Raw genomic sequence first — 18,228 nt, forward strand, 5'->3', positions numbered from 1 at the left:
ACCAGCTCACAGGTATAGCAAGAGTCTTCCCTTCCTGTGCACCAGAGGAGTTTGCTGGTGGTGCTGCATCCGTCACAGGCTGCAGTGCTGGCTCAGTCCCAGGGGAGATGCTCTCTGATCAGCTCTGGTGACAGAAGGTGGAGCAGTGCCTGGCTCCCCCACACACCACCAGAGGAGCAACCCCTGCACTGGTGAGCTCATCTGTCTGGAAAGAACACAAACCCTCATGTACAGGGATCACCTTGCTGGGCAAAACGTGTGGACATCCCAGTTTTGGGACTGTCAAACCGATGTGAAACTTGCCTGGGCAAGCTGGGACAGACAGGCTGAGAACAGTCTCTGCTCACCTCCCTGAAGAACATAACAAGGTGGGCAGCAATCCAGATTTTGTAAAGTCCAGCTTCTACACCCCTGGCTGGGATGGAAATGGGATGGAAATGGGATGGACGATTCCCTGTTTGCCTTCCAGGCAGTGAAATCCTATTAAACACAACTGTTTCCACCAGCCCATTTCAGACAGAACAATTGTGTTACTCCTGCTGACAGCCACTGTTACACACACTGCAGGAACATCTCAGCCAGCCACGGGAATGTTTCTTCCCAGCCACTGCTGTCTTAGGCAGGTTAACACTGAGATAAGAACTGCTGGCACGAGCACAGTCCAGAAGAATCCTCAGTAACGTTTCTGAGAAAGGGATGTCCAAGGAAGACCTGTGCCCCCCACACTGTGCTGATCACACAGGATCAGCTTCCCAAGGACACTCCAAGGAACGTGCACAACTTCTGTATCACAAGTTCATCCATTTCCAGGTACCGATCCTGATTTTTGAGACCTCCCTTGATCTTTAATTGCATTTTTCAGGAAAGACACCTCTTTTTCATACACTGCTGTTGAGAGAAGATGCTACAAGCAGCTTGTCACTATCTGTGGGCAAATCCACGACCTCTTCAGTCATCTCAAGGCAGCTAACACTAAAGAAAAAAGTTGGAAAATTACACAGAACCTGCCAAATTATTCTTAGGAGGAGTTGTCTAAATCATATTTTAAAAAACGTTCTTTGCAGATAGCAGTTAAAAGATCTAAATATATTCTAGAAGTGAGGGACAAATGTCTTTAAAATTCTCTAAGCTAGCTGTCTCACAAACTGTATTGATTCACACTAGACTTTTCAAGTATTCTTCTTGCATGCTGTAGTCTAATATTATTTCTTTAAAGAATTGCACACAGTCTTGGCAGCAAATCCTGAGGCAAGGAAATTAGGTGCAAAGGAAGGCAAGAAATTGAAACTATGTCTTCACTAAGATCAAAGACTTTATAGTTACTTTAAAAAAAAGCTTTTTTGGCAACTAACAAACCATCTAATACCTGAAAATCCTAGTCAACACAAGTTATGTTTGATTCCTTCTTATTCCCTTCTTATCTCTTTTTTTTTTTGTTGTATCCCAAACCTCAGATGTTCCTTTTACACCCAAAAGTTAAGTACAGCTCCTCCTGTCATTGAATAATCCCCTGAAAGTCCCTTTTTGTCCTCATGGACATACAATACAACCAGTGTTCATACCCATACAATTGTGGCAGCAGTTTTTCAGTCCCTTCTTGACACACCCAAGTCACACACAGGAAATCACCTACAGCCAGCCCTGTGTTAATAGAAACAGTCAGTGACAGGGTTATTTTTTAAATTCAAACTCATGTATCATTCAGTGATTTCTGTTTCACCATTTCAATATTTGAAGTGTCATTTTTTCCTAAAAAACAGAAAATGAAGCTCATATAAACTGCTGGCACACTGTCTGCTTGGAGCCTGACTGGATTCTGAACAGTCAGGGCTGAAAACTGGGAACTGTGAAGTGGAACTGCTGAAAATAGCAATTGGCTACTTCTGAGTTTCTATAAGGTATGTGTTTGCTATGTATGATTAGCTCCATAAACAGGTGTCAGCTTCATCCAATTTAGTCAAAGTCATGAAAACAGCCCTTTCTGAGTTAGAAGGCAGTAGAATCTCACTAAAGATACTTAAGTATTGAATGCATTAAATGTGACCATTCAGATTAACAGTTGTTTCTGATGTTGGCAAAGTTATATGTTATATATATACTATATGTATACAGTTGTATGGCAAAAAAACTTTCTGACCTATTACAAAAGGGGCTCTTCAAAACTCAGAACAAAAAGAGCAACCCCTCAGTAAAAATCTGGTAACTTATGAGAGTGAGAAGGGTTAGGCAGTAAGAGATCTTTGAAGGGAAAGAAGACTTAATTTATCAAGCTCAGAAACATAGATTGAAGCAATCAAGGTGCAAGATGATAACCTGCAAGAAAGTATCAGTTCAGGGAATGGAAAATAAAATTGCTCAGATATTATAAAGAAAGAACACATTGCTCAGAAAAAGCCTATTTGCAAAGTACAAGAAAAAGAGCAGAATTAAATGCTGGGCCCAAATAATGGCTTTTAAAAAAGAAGGGCAATATTGAGCCATTAGCGTTCAGTATAGTATTACATTTCAAAATCAAAGCCACGGGTAGGGGCAGTCAGAGACATGATACATGTAACACAATATGGTTGTTAAAAATACAGCATCTTACCACACTGCCTTTGAAACCCAGGCTAAGGCTCCACTGGAGTCAGGTTATGTACACACACAAAGATGGTGTCACTTTTAAACACATTTGTGAATATAGCCAAATAAATAAAACTTCAGTGGGAAAAAGATATACTTCAGATTATTGATTTTGGATATGGTGCAAATAATACCATCAGCCAGAGGAGTACAACCAATGAGGGAAAATTCACTCAGGTGCTCAGAACAAGAAATTTCAGTTTTGCCCCCATGAAGAAATGTCAAGGCATTTCCTTACCTGAGAGGGCTCCTATGCATTTATAGATCTCTTTTCTGAGCAGTATACCACAGATGAAGTATTCCCATTAATGGGGGTTCAATCTAAATGACCCCTGCTGTACTCGCTCCAGCAGCCAGAATAAATCTGCTCAATCTTCTTCCTTGCACAACGACCTGTACCACATCTGTATTTTCTCTTCCAAAGGCCTAAAAACAGGAACAGTTTGGAAGAGAAGGGGAAGGGGAGCAGGGGAAGGGGAGCAGGGGAAGGGGAGCAGGGGAAGGGGAGCAGGGGAAGGGGAGCAGGGGAAGGGGTAATCCTTTCTTTTGTGATTTAAGCCATGTGAACAGAAGGGATGGTTTACTAATTATAGTTGTACTCAGTGACTCCTGTTCTGCTTGTACTTTTGTCTATCTCCACCAGGAAAGCAAAACCTGTCAGGAAACTGGTGAGTCAGCATGCTGCTCCTGTTTGTCTTAGCTGGGAGGCATTGATTTTTTCCCTGATGCTTTGATACAGGGTCACAGGTATCCTAACTAAAATCTTTACTGAGAGCAAGGGGGTCATGGCAGCAAGAGCTGTTAGTTTCAACAAAAAAAAGTCAATTCTATTTGTACAGTATTTACTTGGATGTTTAAATTTTCTGAGAGAGTTCAGAGGAAAAAATACAAACCCCACTTTTCTATTTAAGCTGTTTAAGATTAAAAAGAGAGAAAGGAATGACCAGTGTGACACTTTTCACAAAATCTTTCAAAAGTTGCTGAGTATTTCACTGCAATCAGGTATCTTACATGTGTGTATAATTAACATGATAACTAAGGCTAAAATGTAGAGACACTCAAATATATGGAAAAAGCAGCACTTTTAAATCTTTAGCACTTGTCCAGAAACAAGGTCCCTTTTAATACATCTGAAATTAGTCCAAAGTCACCGTGCATTTTCAAACTCTAAGCAATGCTGTTTGGCAGAAAAATCTCAAATCATCTTGTCAGTACTTGATAATTAACATGAAGAAAAAGGAAACTTGGTCTGTTTTAAAAACAAAAATGCAATAGGATGGAGATTAGTTATGAAATAAAACACAGAGTCACACCATAAAAAGTTAATTGCAAATAACTGTTTTCTTGTTTAAATTGGCAGGAAACTCTGAAATATTTCCTCTAGAAAAACACAGGTGAGCTACAATGTAGAATTTACCACTAAAAGGCTGGAAGGGGGGGAAAACCAGAGCCATGCAGTGACAAGTGAAGAAACCAGTTGCTTCTGAAAAGAGATAAACTGATGGGGCAGGAAAGTCTGTACACTAACATGGAAATCTGAGAATTATGGTCAAAGCCTGCTTTAAGACAGACCCCTGAAGAGTCTTGAGGTTGAGATGAAGGCACAGACCTGAAGTCTGAAATTATTACCACACCAGGTGCTATTTACTATGAATTTTAAGAGGCTTTGAGATACTCAGGTGAAAGAGTGATATAATTCACACTGCTAAGAAGTTCAGGTTACAGCTGAAGGTGGACAATGGGACCTTCTTAACCCTTTGTGGATGCACCACTGAAAAGGAGATCAAAAATATCTCATGTCCTTAGCCTTATCCAGCAGTTTGTAGGGATGAAACACATCCAGAATAGTGCATTGTCCTCCTGAGGCTAAGCACACAAATGACACAGACTTACACCATTTAATAAATGTAGAAACAACTAAAGCCTGTTAAGCATACGTGGTGCTTTCCATTTGATTTTTCATTTGGAAACCCTTTTCCCACAGTCAGGAGATGCCAGGCTCCCCCTGACATGCCCAGGGAAACAGCTCCTCCTCCTCCTCTGGCAGAAACACCCAGGACAGTCTGAAGCATCCTCTTCAGATCTCAGACTTGACACACTACAGTACAGGGGTGTTCAAGGCTCTTTGTGCCTTTGTGACAATCATCTCCAAAGGACTCTTCAGAGAGATTCTCAAGTCTGCATTTCCTGCAGAGTACTCTGTTACAGAAACAGAAGGGGGAACAAAACTACATCAAACAGTGAGTACAGAAGCTGTGTCACCTCAGGTATATGTTGCTGGGTATATTTACTTTCCTCATCGTTCCACTTCACTTCCTTTAGAAAAAGCAGAGGGTGATTTTTTTTTGCTTGTTTGTTTGCTTTTAAGGTCAGCCATCATTGGCAAAACAAGTAAATTTCTAATGGGCTACTTCAGCTCCCTGTTCTTCCTGTACTTTGTTTATTCTCCAAACACAGTAACATCTCAGTTTATGAAGGTCTTTCCTTCTGATGTATCATTTCCTTCTGTCCACACCAAGCAAAATTTCATCAAAAAATCTTGACTTGGCAGCTATCACAATTGTGATTATTAGGACTTAAAGACCATGCTTCATCTTTGCTTGTCAAAGCACAATTTCAGTCAACAACAGAAAATTCCTCTCTGTTCTAGTGCTTTGTGGAAATACAAGCATAAACAAAGCTTTGTGGAATTACACTATTACTCTGGCTTTCTAAAGCAAGCATAATCCCAATTGTTCACTGACAAAATATTACCCATTTCAAGCATTACTACCACAAATTTGGTGAAATTGCTTCCAAATAGTTGGAAGCTTAAAATAAGGAGACATAAACCAGAGACTTTTGTTCTCTGACTGGCTGAAGGCAATTGTCCACACTGTTTTCCCACTTCCCAAGATTTACAAAAGCCATAATCTGTAAAAGAGAGCAGGATGTACAGTAGGGAGACTCTGAATGGATGTCATACTTACTATAAGCTAAGCAAATTTAAAATCATGCATGTTCTTCATTATGGGTCAAAGTAACCAGAAGAGCCCAGCCACAGCCCATCTTAATTAGCTTTATCTTGATTCTTCTGGGGCTCTGCTTTTCAGTGCTGTGAGTAACATCTGGGGCAGGAACACACTGGCAAGGAGTCACCAAGGGTTCTGGTGCCAGCCACAAGTGTGGGCACTGTGGACAAATGTGACTCAGGTAAGGCACATCAGTCTCACCTATGAAACGAGCTCATGAGGAAGTTTTGCATAACTCCAGGCCTGCATGTCCCAATTTACTTTCTATTAAATGGGTCCCAGGTTACACTGCTCCAGTTTCTACACCAGGCAGCCAAAAGCTTCTGCTTGACTGCTGGACAAACCCAATAAGCCTAACCCCCCCCCAAATCAGTGAGGGAAGAGGAGGATGATCTCCTCTTCCTTCCTAGAAGGAGCAGAGGCCCAGGGAAAGGGCAGCATTGCAATGATCTCCAGCTGTAATTTAATCTTCCCTAGCAGTGCTTTCTCAAGGGGTAACAGGAGAACTCGTCCAGTTCACCTTCTAACATCACATTCTAATATCTAATATCCAACTGAAGACCTTCCCCAGCCTCCTGCAGGGAAGAGTCCTCACCACACTCCCCCAGGCACGTCACTCCAGGTAATTCCACCAGGCAACATCAACTTCACATGCTTGCAGATCACACACTGTTCTTCACCTAAAGCCCCTAGAGCACTGATAAAATCCAGATTCCTTTCAGCACAGATTTCTTCCGAGGTGCAGCATAGAGCTGACACAATGGCATTGCCTTGTATTTCTCTGTCAGTGCTCTCCATCTCACACTCACAAAGCAGGACCCTGAAAATTGGGCTCAGCATTGCTTTGGCCAAAAAAAGGTCACATAACGTGTTACACCCCCTAATAGCTAAGTAATTAACCCACAAAATGCTTGCTTGCACCAGCACCATCAGCTGTGCATCTACAGAGGACCAGTCTTCAATGACTGTCCTCGTAATGGGAGCATCTAGCAAATCATCCAGTTCAGTTCAAGCCACCTCTTCTAAAGAAATTGTAAAAAAAATAAAAATAAAAGGAATAAAACAGATGAGGAAATAAAAGTAAAAACAAAAACAACATATAAAAGGGAAGAGGTGATTATCCAAGGGTTTAGTTCAAATACTGTACTTTTATTGGTAGAGCAGGAAATGATAACCCAAAAAAGGCAAAATCTAAGGTCTAGGCAGAGTGTTTGCAAACTTCTAAGCAAGAAAAACAAAATTACTATGTTATGATGCAACTATTGTTTAAAGATTAATGAAAAACAGCAAACAGCCAAACACCTCATTCTGAAAAATCAGGTCAGTACAAATACACACACATCCTTTTGCTTTGTCAACAATAGCAAAAAAAAACCCAGTAAGAGCAATTAAACCTGGCATACCAGCCAAAAGTCTCAAGCTTAGATTAATACAGTACCTCAAACCTAAGGCAGCTATTTGAAGAATTCCAATTTTCAGCTACTTTTGGTAACTGTGAAATTTGAAGATTTACACTACAAAACTACCTGGCCCTTTAGAATTGTTTGACTGTGAAGCCTGGCTTCGTGGGTGAGCACAACCAGGTGCAAGAAGTTTCCTATCAGACTCGTAGGATTTAAAATACTCCACATGCTAGAAGGTTTGAGAAATGAACCAGGCTACTGAGAATAGCTTTACATTGTTATTTCTCCACTGGTCTTTGCAATAAACAAGTCTGAGTTGAACTGGGGAGTGAAAAAAAGTGCCCCTTGCTCCCTGCAGACAGTAATACCTGCAGACAGGTATTACTCAACCCACAACACACACAGATCCAAAGAAGAATGACAAGCCCAAGCTTTTAAGAAGTGCTAATATTATAAAAATGATTTGGTAAAGCTCTTCATTCTCAAACAGTTGGTTTCTTGACAATGTGTCTCTACATCTCCTAAGCACACATATAATAAAAACCCCACCAAGAACAGATCCCTGCAATGGGACAAATATGTAGTTGGAAAAGTGTGAAAGTTCACACTTCAGAAAAATCAAACTAACAAACTGCTGAGCCCTGTTAATTGTTTCTTTAAAAAAACCCCAACCCAAAACATAAGCTGTAAATAGCTAATCAGAGACATTCTTGACTGATCTGCATAACAGCAGGTTTTACTGACCTGCCATGGATTTCTTACATAAAGTATGTGGATTACAATTTTTTTTTTCTTGCTACACGTATGAAACCTTGAGAAAAAAATTACTGAAATCAGAAGCATGCACACACTTTTGTCATTTTTGTCCACAGATAAACCCAGAAACCAAACTTCTATGACAGAAACCCATACAGAAAGCCAAGGCTAAGCTCATGTCTTGAGGCAGCTCATTAAAAAATTAATTTTAAAAAATCTACACAATGCTTGCAACAGCCTAACAGAAGGTAGAGCTGGGGGAGTCAGCAATGCCCAACCAACACTCTCCCAGCAAGGGAGCTTCCAGAAATGCAGTTTTAAAGGAGCTGTGTGCCTTGAACCCTCTCCACGTGAATAATGCAGCTCCAGGAAAACGCCAGCTCCAATGTTCTTGTTGACATGAGGCAGCAGAAAAGTAACAAAGCCTGGGTTGTCTGGGGTTTATTCAGGGCTTTTTTGGGGGAACAGGCAGGAGGGGAGACACAGAATTATTTTGGTGTAATATATTTGTTTTATTGCTTCTGCAGAATATTAGAGTCAAGCTCACACACCTGAAGTGTCCTCCAAGTACAGGTACCTCCCAACCCCTGCAAGGGCTTGTCACCCTTGGACAAACAAGTCACTAGTGGGTCAGTTCACAGATTTTTCAATTAAAAGAGTTGAAATGAGTTTGTTTTTTTTTTTTTTTTCTCTTCAGAATCAACTGAAGAGATTTGGTCTCTTAAGTGAAACAAATTGGAGGGAGCAGTTCAGTTTCTGCTTAGTTTCTGCTTGCTGAAGTATCAGCATGGTGACTCAAGGAATGCATCCTAATATTACTTATTAAAAAAAACCAAAAACACATCTTTTGCAGCCATTATTTATGCCCAACAGCACAAGGAGCAATCAGGCCTCCATTCCCCAAATCTTGGAATCTGCCCTCTACTAAAGCCATGAAGAGAGCTGCAGCTAATTGACTTAACTGATAAACACAGCCAACTTCAGAGTTCCTTGGAGTCCCAAGCTTCACAACCCCCCAAACAAATCAATCTTTCTTTTACTGGCTGTGTATAAAACATAACATTTCCTTCAAGAAGTCCAGAATACAAAATTTTTTTGAATACAGAACAGGAAAGCCACCAGGAGGGGGTGGGAAGGGGGTGAGAACCAGGGTGCTGACCCATTAGTTAACACACCCATCCCTAACACTGCATCAGTGCAGGGAAAGGAAGAAAGGAAGAAAGGAAGAAAGGAAGAAAGGAAGAAAGGAAGAAAGGAAGAAAGGAAGAAAGGAAGAAAGGAAGAAAGGAAGAAAGGAAGAAAGGAAGAAAGGAAGAAAGGAAGAAAGGAAGAAAGGAAGAAAGGAAGAAAGGAAGAAAGGAAGAAAGGAAGAAAGGAAGAAAGGAAGAAATGCAGCCTTTGGCAATCTTGGGCTCCTAATCATTGAGTCCAACACAGAACAACTGAACAATGAAGAAAGTTGAATTGCATTGCAAATTTATGATCCATGCCCAGGTTATGGAATGTGGTGCAATAGGGCACTGGGCAGCAACAGAACTGCATTCCTTACAAAGGGAACAGCTTGAACCTCATGATTTGTGCATGTGGGCAAAACTGAGTGACCTTCATGCTTTCCAGCATTCACTAGAAGGAAGATTTATTTGTAGTCACAAGTCAGCTGTTTTGTTTTTGGGGACAAACATATATTTGGAAGAGCAAAGGTTTAAAATTTGTATTAAGCAGCAAATGCAGAAGCCAATACCGTAGCTTTAAAAGCTGAATTTGACGACCAGACTCCAAAATCCAGACTGGATAATATTAGAATCTGACAGAATGGTTGTTTGCTGCTCATTTTTCTGTTTCCTTTGAGAGAGATTTGTACATAGTTCAGTTCCATTAGAAAACAGGAGCCTTCCTAGAATATACCTTACCCAGAAAGATGTCTAGTTTCAACATAAGAGATCCAACACCCACAGTGGACAAATAAAGTGATACTGCTCTTACTATAATGGACATAATACAAGACTATCTGTATTTTAACAAAGAAAACACATCTAATTCTTATTTTAAGCAAGCATTGCCCGTCTCTTACTTGCAATTTTGTTAGGCATGAAATAAAACACATTTTAGATAAGGTGCCAACTGAACTGGACTGCAGTACAATAGAGCTGGGTCCTAGGACAGTATTACTGAAATAGCCAGCAGCTGGTTGCACTGAAACCATGCCCAGGATACAGTAAATTCTGGGTTTTGCTTAACAGACAGTCATAAAACATAGATTATCAACAGCTTCCACATCACGGTCCTTGAACTCCCAGACACGAAATTCTAACTTAGATTTAAAGGAAGTGAAGAGACAACATTGGGCACAACTATTTCATGATATGCAGAGACATGAGGGAATGGGACGGGATTAATGATTCTTCCTGCACATCCAAAAACCAAGACAATTAAGAAGCGTGCAGAAGCATACAGCTCCTGATGCTCCAAAACAAATGGCAATGAAAATCTTATTTACAAGCATGTGAGATGAAGCAATAGAATTGATTCTCAACTTCTTATGAGTTGCTGTAAGGAATTTAATTGCTGCCTCACAACCTGATGTGCCCCTTTCTCAAGGTGCCTGTACAAAAAACTCAGCTGCTGAACAGAAGAAAGTTGAATACTGAACACATAACACTTCTAATACAAAATTGCCAACGGAAGCACACAAGGCTCTGAGACAATTCATAAACCCACACAGGTCTTCATATAAGGTAAATGGTTTGCTAACCAAGTGCCAAGGTTCACAAAACAGGTAAATTTTCTTCCATTTTTTTAAAATCAGATTTGAACTCCGCGCGCTTTTCCTAACAACACTTCACTAAAATCTCAGCAGCAACCCAGATGTGCAGAGGATATTTTACTCAGACGCGTTCCCAAACACCTTATTAATAAGAGAGCACAGGAAAGCCTCAACCCTTCAGTCACAGACTTTGGGTCATCAGCAGGCTGAGCATACTTGGATGACTAACACTGAAACGGGCTGAAAACAGCAGCGATCATGACAGAGACAATAAAGAACCCCAGAAATCCAACCTGGCTCCAAGGAAAGAAAAAACATTAGGAATGGCTTTTAAAAAACATAGGGAAAACACAGTTATGATGCCCAAATATAATTTCTTAATCCATTTTTCATTAAAGGGATTATATATGATAGTAACAATGTATAAATGAAGTATATGGCATAAGCAAATATTAGCATAAGATCTTGGGCATCTTAAAGAACGAAAGTTGAAGGCAAACAGATTACACAGTGTAATAGAACAACTAATACGTCAAAGGAATGCGCATCGTGTTAAAAAATTGTAATAATTAAAAAAACTGCCTTGTCAAATAAAAGACAGCAGTCTATTGAGCTGAAAGAATACAATCTTTTGGATATCTTAATATACGCCACTGTCATTACTAGAGTGCTTAGACAGAAAATTCCTCTGATGCTTATAATTCATGGAGAGACCAAGGCAGGGAAATGATGGGCTAACAGGGCAGAAATACACTGGATTTTCCACATGGGTGCACTGAGGGTGCTTCAGGATGGCTCTCCCTCTCTCCTGGTGCACACAGGAAGGACACCCAGGGAACACCTACAAGGCAGCTGCTTTCCCCAAAAGAGTTCACCTCAGGTCTCCCATCGGGATCAACAACAAGGAACACAAAAAAAAAAAAAAAAAAGAGAGAGTGTTTAAGGAGTGTTTTCTGTAATGTGCAAAAAACCGTGTGCAGTCTGGAGGAGTAAACCAGGGAGGGAAGAGTGAGCGCTGCTGGGCTCGTGTGCCTCTCCTCGGCTGCACGGGAGAACAATTTCAGCTGGAGGAAAAGGCGTGCACGGGTTAGGGAAAAGCTGCCTACAAAGACAAGCTTGAGACTAGGGCTAGGGTATAATGGGTTCTTAAAAGCAAGCGATGTCCGAGGTAAAGGCTAAATGTTTAACAGAGAGCGTCAACAGCACAAAGACGCTCTCGGTAAGAGGTCAGAGGCTGCTAGAGCAGAAGACCACGGGCTTGAGGGTGCAGTGTACGAGGTGCGTGGGAGGGAAAGAGCAGGAAATTTACAGGAGGAAGATGCAGGGCACAGCCCGGAGGACGGGAGGGGAGGACGAGCCGAACCATCCGAGGGAAGGTTGGGGCAGGTTGAGGCACGGCACACCGGCAGCGTGCCGCAGCATGGCATGGCAGGGGGCTCGGCAGGGGAAGGGGCGGGCAGGGCACGGCAAGGGGCCGGGAGCACCGGGACCTACCGGGGAGTCTTGGCTGCGGCGCTCTCCCGGCGGTCCAGCACCCCGGGCACGCAGTTGGTGAGCTCGGTCCAGTCGGCGTGCAGCCCGCAGCTCCAGCCCGTGGAGAAGCGGGAGAAGAGCCAGGTCTCCCTGCGGTTCGGCCGGTAGCAGGTGCATTTCTTCTGCCCGGGCCGGCAGTCGCAGGGCACCTCCAGCCGCACGTTCTGCACCAGGTGGCGGCCGAAGGTGGTGCCGCCGGTCTTCTGGATGTGCAGAAAGACGATCACGTCCTCGCCCTTCATGTCGAACGCGAGCTCCCGCTCCAGCTCCCGCACGGGGAAGTAGTACTTCTTCACGTAGTGCGGGTCCGGCGTGGGAAAGAGGTCCAGCTCCTCCGAGTAGGAGCGGCCGCTGGGGGAACCCAGGCTCAGCCCCGGCCCCACGTACTGGTACAGGATAAGCATGAAGCACACCGAGACGGCCACGATCAGCAAGAACTTGCTGGTCCTCTCAACCATGGTCCTTCCCGCACGCTTCATGTGTCACCATCTCCCGGAGCTGCCGGCGCTGGGCAGACTGCGGCGGGGCCGGGGGGCGGGCGGCGGAGCTCCGGCGTCCGTGCCAGCCGCCTCCCCCCGCTGCTCCCCGGAGCGGAGCCTTCCCCGGGGGCGCCGGGCCGCTCCCTGGGTCGCCTCGGCCGGCTCGCCGCCGTCCCCGCCCGCCCCGCCGCAGGCAGCGCCGGGAGCGGGGCAGGGGCAGCCCGCAGCCAGCCGCTCCGGAGGCGCAGCGGCAAACTTGGGAGAGAGAGAGAGAGAGAGGGGGGCAGGAGGGGGGGGGCGGAGAGGCAGCGAAAAGCAAGATCCAGCCTTCCTCCCGCCCTCCCTTCTCCGCGTTTCAGGAAGCCACCCCCATTCTGGCGCTGCCTCCGCCGTGCCCCAGCCCCCGCGGCACCGGCGCGGCTGTGCCCGCCCCCGCCGCCGGCTGGGCTGGGCTGGGCTGGGCTGGGCTGGGCTGGGCTCGGCTCGGCTCGGCTCGGCTCGGCCGGGCCGGCAGCGAGCGCTTCCTGGCCGCGCCGCCCCGCCCGGCATGCACAGCGCCGCCCGCACCGCCCCGCGCCCGCGGCCACGGCCCCGCTCCGCTCCCGGCCCCGCCCGGGCCCCGCTCCGGGCCCCGCTCCGGGCACCGCTCCCGGCACCGCTCCCGGCCCTGCTCCGCTCTGAGCCCCGCTCTGCTACGGACATCGCTCCGGGCATCCCTGTGCTCCTGGGCACCTCTCCGCTCCGAGCCCGGCTTTGCTCCGGGCATCGCTCTGCTCCTGGGCATCGCTGCCCGGCCCCGCTCCCCCACCGAAATCACCACCACTGCGGACCTAGGTGGGCTGCGCCTCCCCGGAGCACTCGGCTCTTAGCAGCTCCTTTATGTGCCGCCTTAAAATTAATCCCGAAAAGCAAAGCTCGGCGCTCTTTTCCGGGGGCTGGATTCCTGCTCCCGCTTTGAGGCATTATTAGTAACGTGAACGTTTGCATGGGAATAGGAGCGGGTCCTGCCGCGTGTGTGCGCCCGCTGCGGCCGCACATGGGCCACCGCCAGCCTCTGGTTGCTATGTCGCAACTGGCTAGAAGAGGAAAAGAGGAAAAATGCTCCGGTCGCACAGAGGGTGATGATGGCTGTGAGCTAGAAGAAGCCTGGGCGCACCATCAGCCACAGAATGTGTAAATAACAATAACAATAGCTATAATAATGATAATAACAATAAGTGAAGCTGACGCAAAAATCATCAGGAGTTATAGCAAACTTTCCCAGCGAAATGCTTTGTGCTGCTCAGTCAGGCGGACTCCAGCAGCCGGGCTTCTGCAGGGTTGGTTTGTAATCTTGAGCCTCCCAAAACGAAGCAAACCTCTGGGAACGCCAGGAAGTTCCCGGCACGGAGCCGGCTTACATCGATCTCCCGTGCAGGGCAGCACTTAGCAGGGGAAGATGCTGCTGCGAGGATCGGGACTATGCGGGCCCGCAGAGCCCGGCAGGGGTGCTTGGAGCATCCCTTCCCGAGCGCTTGGAGCATCCCCTCCCGGAGCGCTTGGAGCATCCCTTCCCGAGCGCTTGGAGCATCCCTTCCCGGAGCGCTTGGAGCATCCCCTCCCGGAGCGCTTGGAGCATCCCCTTCCCGAGCGCTTGGAGCATCCCCTTCCCGAGCTCTTGGAGCATCCCCTTCCCGAGCGCTTGGAGCATCCCCTTCCCGAGCGCTTGGAGCATCCCCTTCCCGAGCGCTTGGAGCATCCCCTTCCCGAGCTCTTGGAGCATCCCCTTCCCGAGCGCTTGGAGCATCCCCTTCCCGAGCGCTTGGAGCATCCCCTTCCCGAGCGCTTGGAGCATCCCCTCCCGGAGCGCTTGGAGCATCCCCTTCCCGAGCGCTTGGAGCATCCCCTTCCCGAGCGCTTGGAGCATCCCCTTGCCGGAGCGGTGAGCGGCAGGCAGGACCCACGGCTCGTCTGTGAGCCCGGGACCGAAAGCCAGGCGGGGATCACTGCCACCAAGTATCCAGGGAACCCCTGGAAAGCACCATTTGGTGCCTCTCTGGCTGTAAACGGAGGATGAAACATGGCCCCGTGTCAAAGAGTGAGGCTAAAGTGTAGCGGCAGTCGTGCTGCCACCTCATCGAGTTATTGTCTGTGCAGAATTAATTATGTGGGCAATTGTTAATTTCTAGCCAAAAAAAAGAAGTCTAACTGAAGTGCCCTGTTCTCCCGTTGTACTGCTGTTGGAGAAAGTTTCCTTAGATTTCTGACGCTTTTTAAAATTAGAAGTTGCAACTAGATTTTAGTGCTCCAGCCCTGAAATATTCTGTCAGGCTACATTTTTTAAATCCAAGTTTTAGGTTACATTTTAATCCAAATCTGGTTACATTTTAATCCAAATGCTTTATCTAAATGTAAAGGAATTCATGCTGATGGGTCATTGTTAAACACTGGGTCAAATTTACAACAGCCAAGGAGGAAATGAGATCCTGGATTTTCATTGGAACACCCTGACAGATAAATCTGCTATATTTTGAGATGGCTGCATTACTCACAAGTTATGGAGCCCCAGTGAGTTATGCAGTTCTTCCCAAACAAGTAACAATAAAATGTTTATAGCACCCAAAAGCATCATATGTTGTGTTCAAACCATTCATTCAGTTTGATATTTTCCTCTTAAAAGTCTGCTTCTGATTCTCCTCTTCTCATGTAGGTTAGTTACTCCAGAAACAATGATGTCATTCTTATGCACAGAGTTCAGCTACACTGAGAAGCATAGCACAAACCTAATTCACAGGTTTGAAGTTTCTATTATGATTTGGGAACTATGGGCATACACATGATGTTTACATACACGGTTGCACTGTACATTGCCACATAAAAAACACAGAGCAGACTTTTTGATTGCAATGTGTTTGCCTACAGATCTGAACATGTAAGTATTTAGAAATGCCAGAACTGTGGGCAAATCAGCCATTGGATTATTTTCAGTTACATGAACAATTGTTAATGAATTGTTTTAAACTCTGAAGTATAAAGTATTTGCCCTTTTCACTGGTTATACAGATGGAGATATTTTGTTTGGAGATTTATATTTGTGGTAAATATAGTGCCTGTTAGTTTGTGAAAGAACATACTAAAATTCAATCCATGTAAGATAAACAGACCACAAAGGAAAATACAGAGTTATAGCTGAAAATGTGCTGGTTTTTACTGCATCCCCTTCATCTGAAAGTGGGGGCTTGAGGAGCATGCTGGAAGCACAGGGAAGGCCTCTACCCTTCTGATTTACACTTACATGGTTACCTGCCATCCTGCCTTGGAGACACTGCAAAACCAAAACTCTGGGGTCAATGCTTTTATTTTTATGAAGTGCTTTGTAATCCTTCCCTGATAATTCTACATGCTGCTCTGAAATGCTGCTATTTTAAAGGTTCTTACAGGTGTGACTCGCCTAAAATGATCACTTAAGCAAATACTTAATCTCTACTTATACTCAAAATTCCACTGAAGACAACGATAGAATAGTTTTTCACTGCATGAGGAGTTAAACATCAGGTACCACATCAGTACCAGTTTATATTTTATGTAGATTAGCATGTTTCTTGGACAAGAGAAGATCCAAGTAGAGTTGGAATAACAAGACTGACACTTTCCCTGGCTCCTGCATTGAAATCAGCAACGAGATGAAAGAGATGAGAAATCTGACAAATGCAAGTTGTTCCTGCTGCCTCCTTTTAGGTCCTGTAACTCTCTGAGTTTACCTTCAGCATGAGTTTAGCCATTATCCATCTTTCCAAGCTGAATCTTCCACTCTGAGGCCAGACCTCCCTAGGCTTTTATCTGGAATTCACCACTCTCTGTCTGACTAGCTCCAGAGGCAAAGCTCTGTTTCCTGTGAAGCAGAGAGACTGACAGTCTGCAATCATTGAGATGCCTAAAATCGAAATATTTATGTAAAAAGCATTTTAGAGGGGGGAGGTTGTTTTTTTTTATCTCTAACCTGTTGACTAGAGAAGCTGGATTTCAGATTTCCTCTCCACATTCTCCTATGCAAATGCCAATAGAAGTAGTCCACCCCCCTCCCCCAAGCCCGTTGGAAAAGTTATCTGACATTTTATCTGTCCATCTAATCCTTTGCATCCTTCCACTTCCCTCCTTCCTTTCAGTCTGAGCAGAACCCTCTTATACAAGTAAACTGAAATATTATGTTTGACACTTTTGTAGGAATCCAGTTGATCTTGGAGGATAAGCTGCACTGCTTTTCAGTGATTTTCATGTGGCTAAGTTCCTTCAGGTACATTTGAAAGGTGTTTTTGTACACTCCCCAACACTAATGTGTGTTTGTGAAGGAACTGACTTTGAATTCTCACCACAGAATAATTCAGGCTGAGGTCAGGCTTATACTAGCTAAGTTACCTATCTTGGTCTACACTCAGCCCCTTCCCTGGCTTTCCTAGCTAGGTATGCCAGCAGTTTTGATTTATTCATGGTAAAACCTTGCTAGGAGTCAGGTACAAGGATTAGAAATCTTAGAGATAACAATAGACACAAAGTTTCAACAAGCAGTTGAAAAGTGCTTTATCATTGCTTGCTGCTGGCTATAAGATGCCTAAATATTTATGCAAAATCTACTCAAATATTCTAATCAAATCAAATAAAATATTAACATGTGAGTTAACACTGGCATGAGGACAAACTCGGGTGTCATCAGAGTACAGCTTATTACAGGAAATCTGCCGTGAGAAAACAAGGGTAAGGAAAGTGTAAACCACACCACCTCTGCCACCAAATCCTCAACAAAATACTCTTTGCAAAGCTTAATAAGTTGTGGTTTTACTGGGCAAGGGAAGTCTGAAGGCTTCTTGACTCAGAAGATACAATAGTTTCCTGTGAACTAGTAGAACTTAGTTAATCAAAACATCACCAAAAAAATCCTCTCCAAACACTTGCAAGCCCTAAGAAATACCTCAAGAAATAAAGTTCTACTACTCACCGTTAAGACAAAAAAAGCTTGTGTTTGCTTTATTTCTGGAGGATGAACTTCCTATTAACCCAAGTAGGTTGAAACAAACCACTTGTTACCCCAATTTAGCTGTTTGGGTTTATAACCCAGCTCCTTTAGGAAGAGTGGGCATGTGATACTCATTTGTCTTGCTGATGCATGTACACAATATACTGAATGAATGGTGAGGAGTCATGAATCACTGCAGCCCTTCACCTGTATTACTGACATTCAGACCTACAGCAAAGTGTAGAACTCTTGCTTTTCTGGTATAAAATGGTTTTGATTCTCCACAGCTGTTGCAGCATCAGAGGCAGTTACCAGTCCTGCAGATTAGTACAGAGTGGCAGCACTCACACATAATTTTCCTGTGATACTTGTACTCCAAGCTGGAAACCTGTAGCAGTTTGTAAAGTCCAGTGTAAATACTCTGTGGCTCCACTGCTAATGTTGTAGATTGGTCACAACCCCACAGAGCTCTCACAGCCAGCCAGGTGATCACTGATCCCTGAGTACATCATGGTTCCACTTTATTAAGGGAAGCAGGTATTGAATGATGCCAAAATCTGTTAGACTCAGCAAACCTGGTTCTGATTTCAGGCTCTTGCACTGCTTTTGGGGACCACTGGAAAATTCTGCTGTTTGAAAGGTACCAAAGACAGTCTTAGAAGCCCTGGCA

The 18,228-nt window shown here is 44.7% G+C and overlaps 1 protein-coding gene across 1 annotated transcript in view; it reads right to left on the reverse strand.

Annotated features, from left to right (window-relative positions):
- HS6ST1 (heparan sulfate 6-O-sulfotransferase 1) overlaps positions 1-12,568 on the reverse strand; it is a 180,027-nt gene extending 167,459 nt beyond the window's left edge. The window contains exon 1 of the mRNA XM_062498997.1: positions 12,051-12,568. Within this exon, the coding sequence (XP_062354981.1) occupies positions 12,051-12,568 (518 nt within the window). The remainder of the gene's footprint in view (positions 1-12,050) is intronic.
- Positions 12,569-18,228: the final 5,660 nt, after the last annotated feature.

The sequence above is a fragment of the Cinclus cinclus genome, chromosome 10 (assembly GCF_963662255.1).
Source record: "Cinclus cinclus chromosome 10, bCinCin1.1, whole genome shotgun sequence".
Classification (NCBI taxonomy): Eukaryota; Metazoa; Chordata; class Aves; order Passeriformes; family Cinclidae; genus Cinclus; species Cinclus cinclus.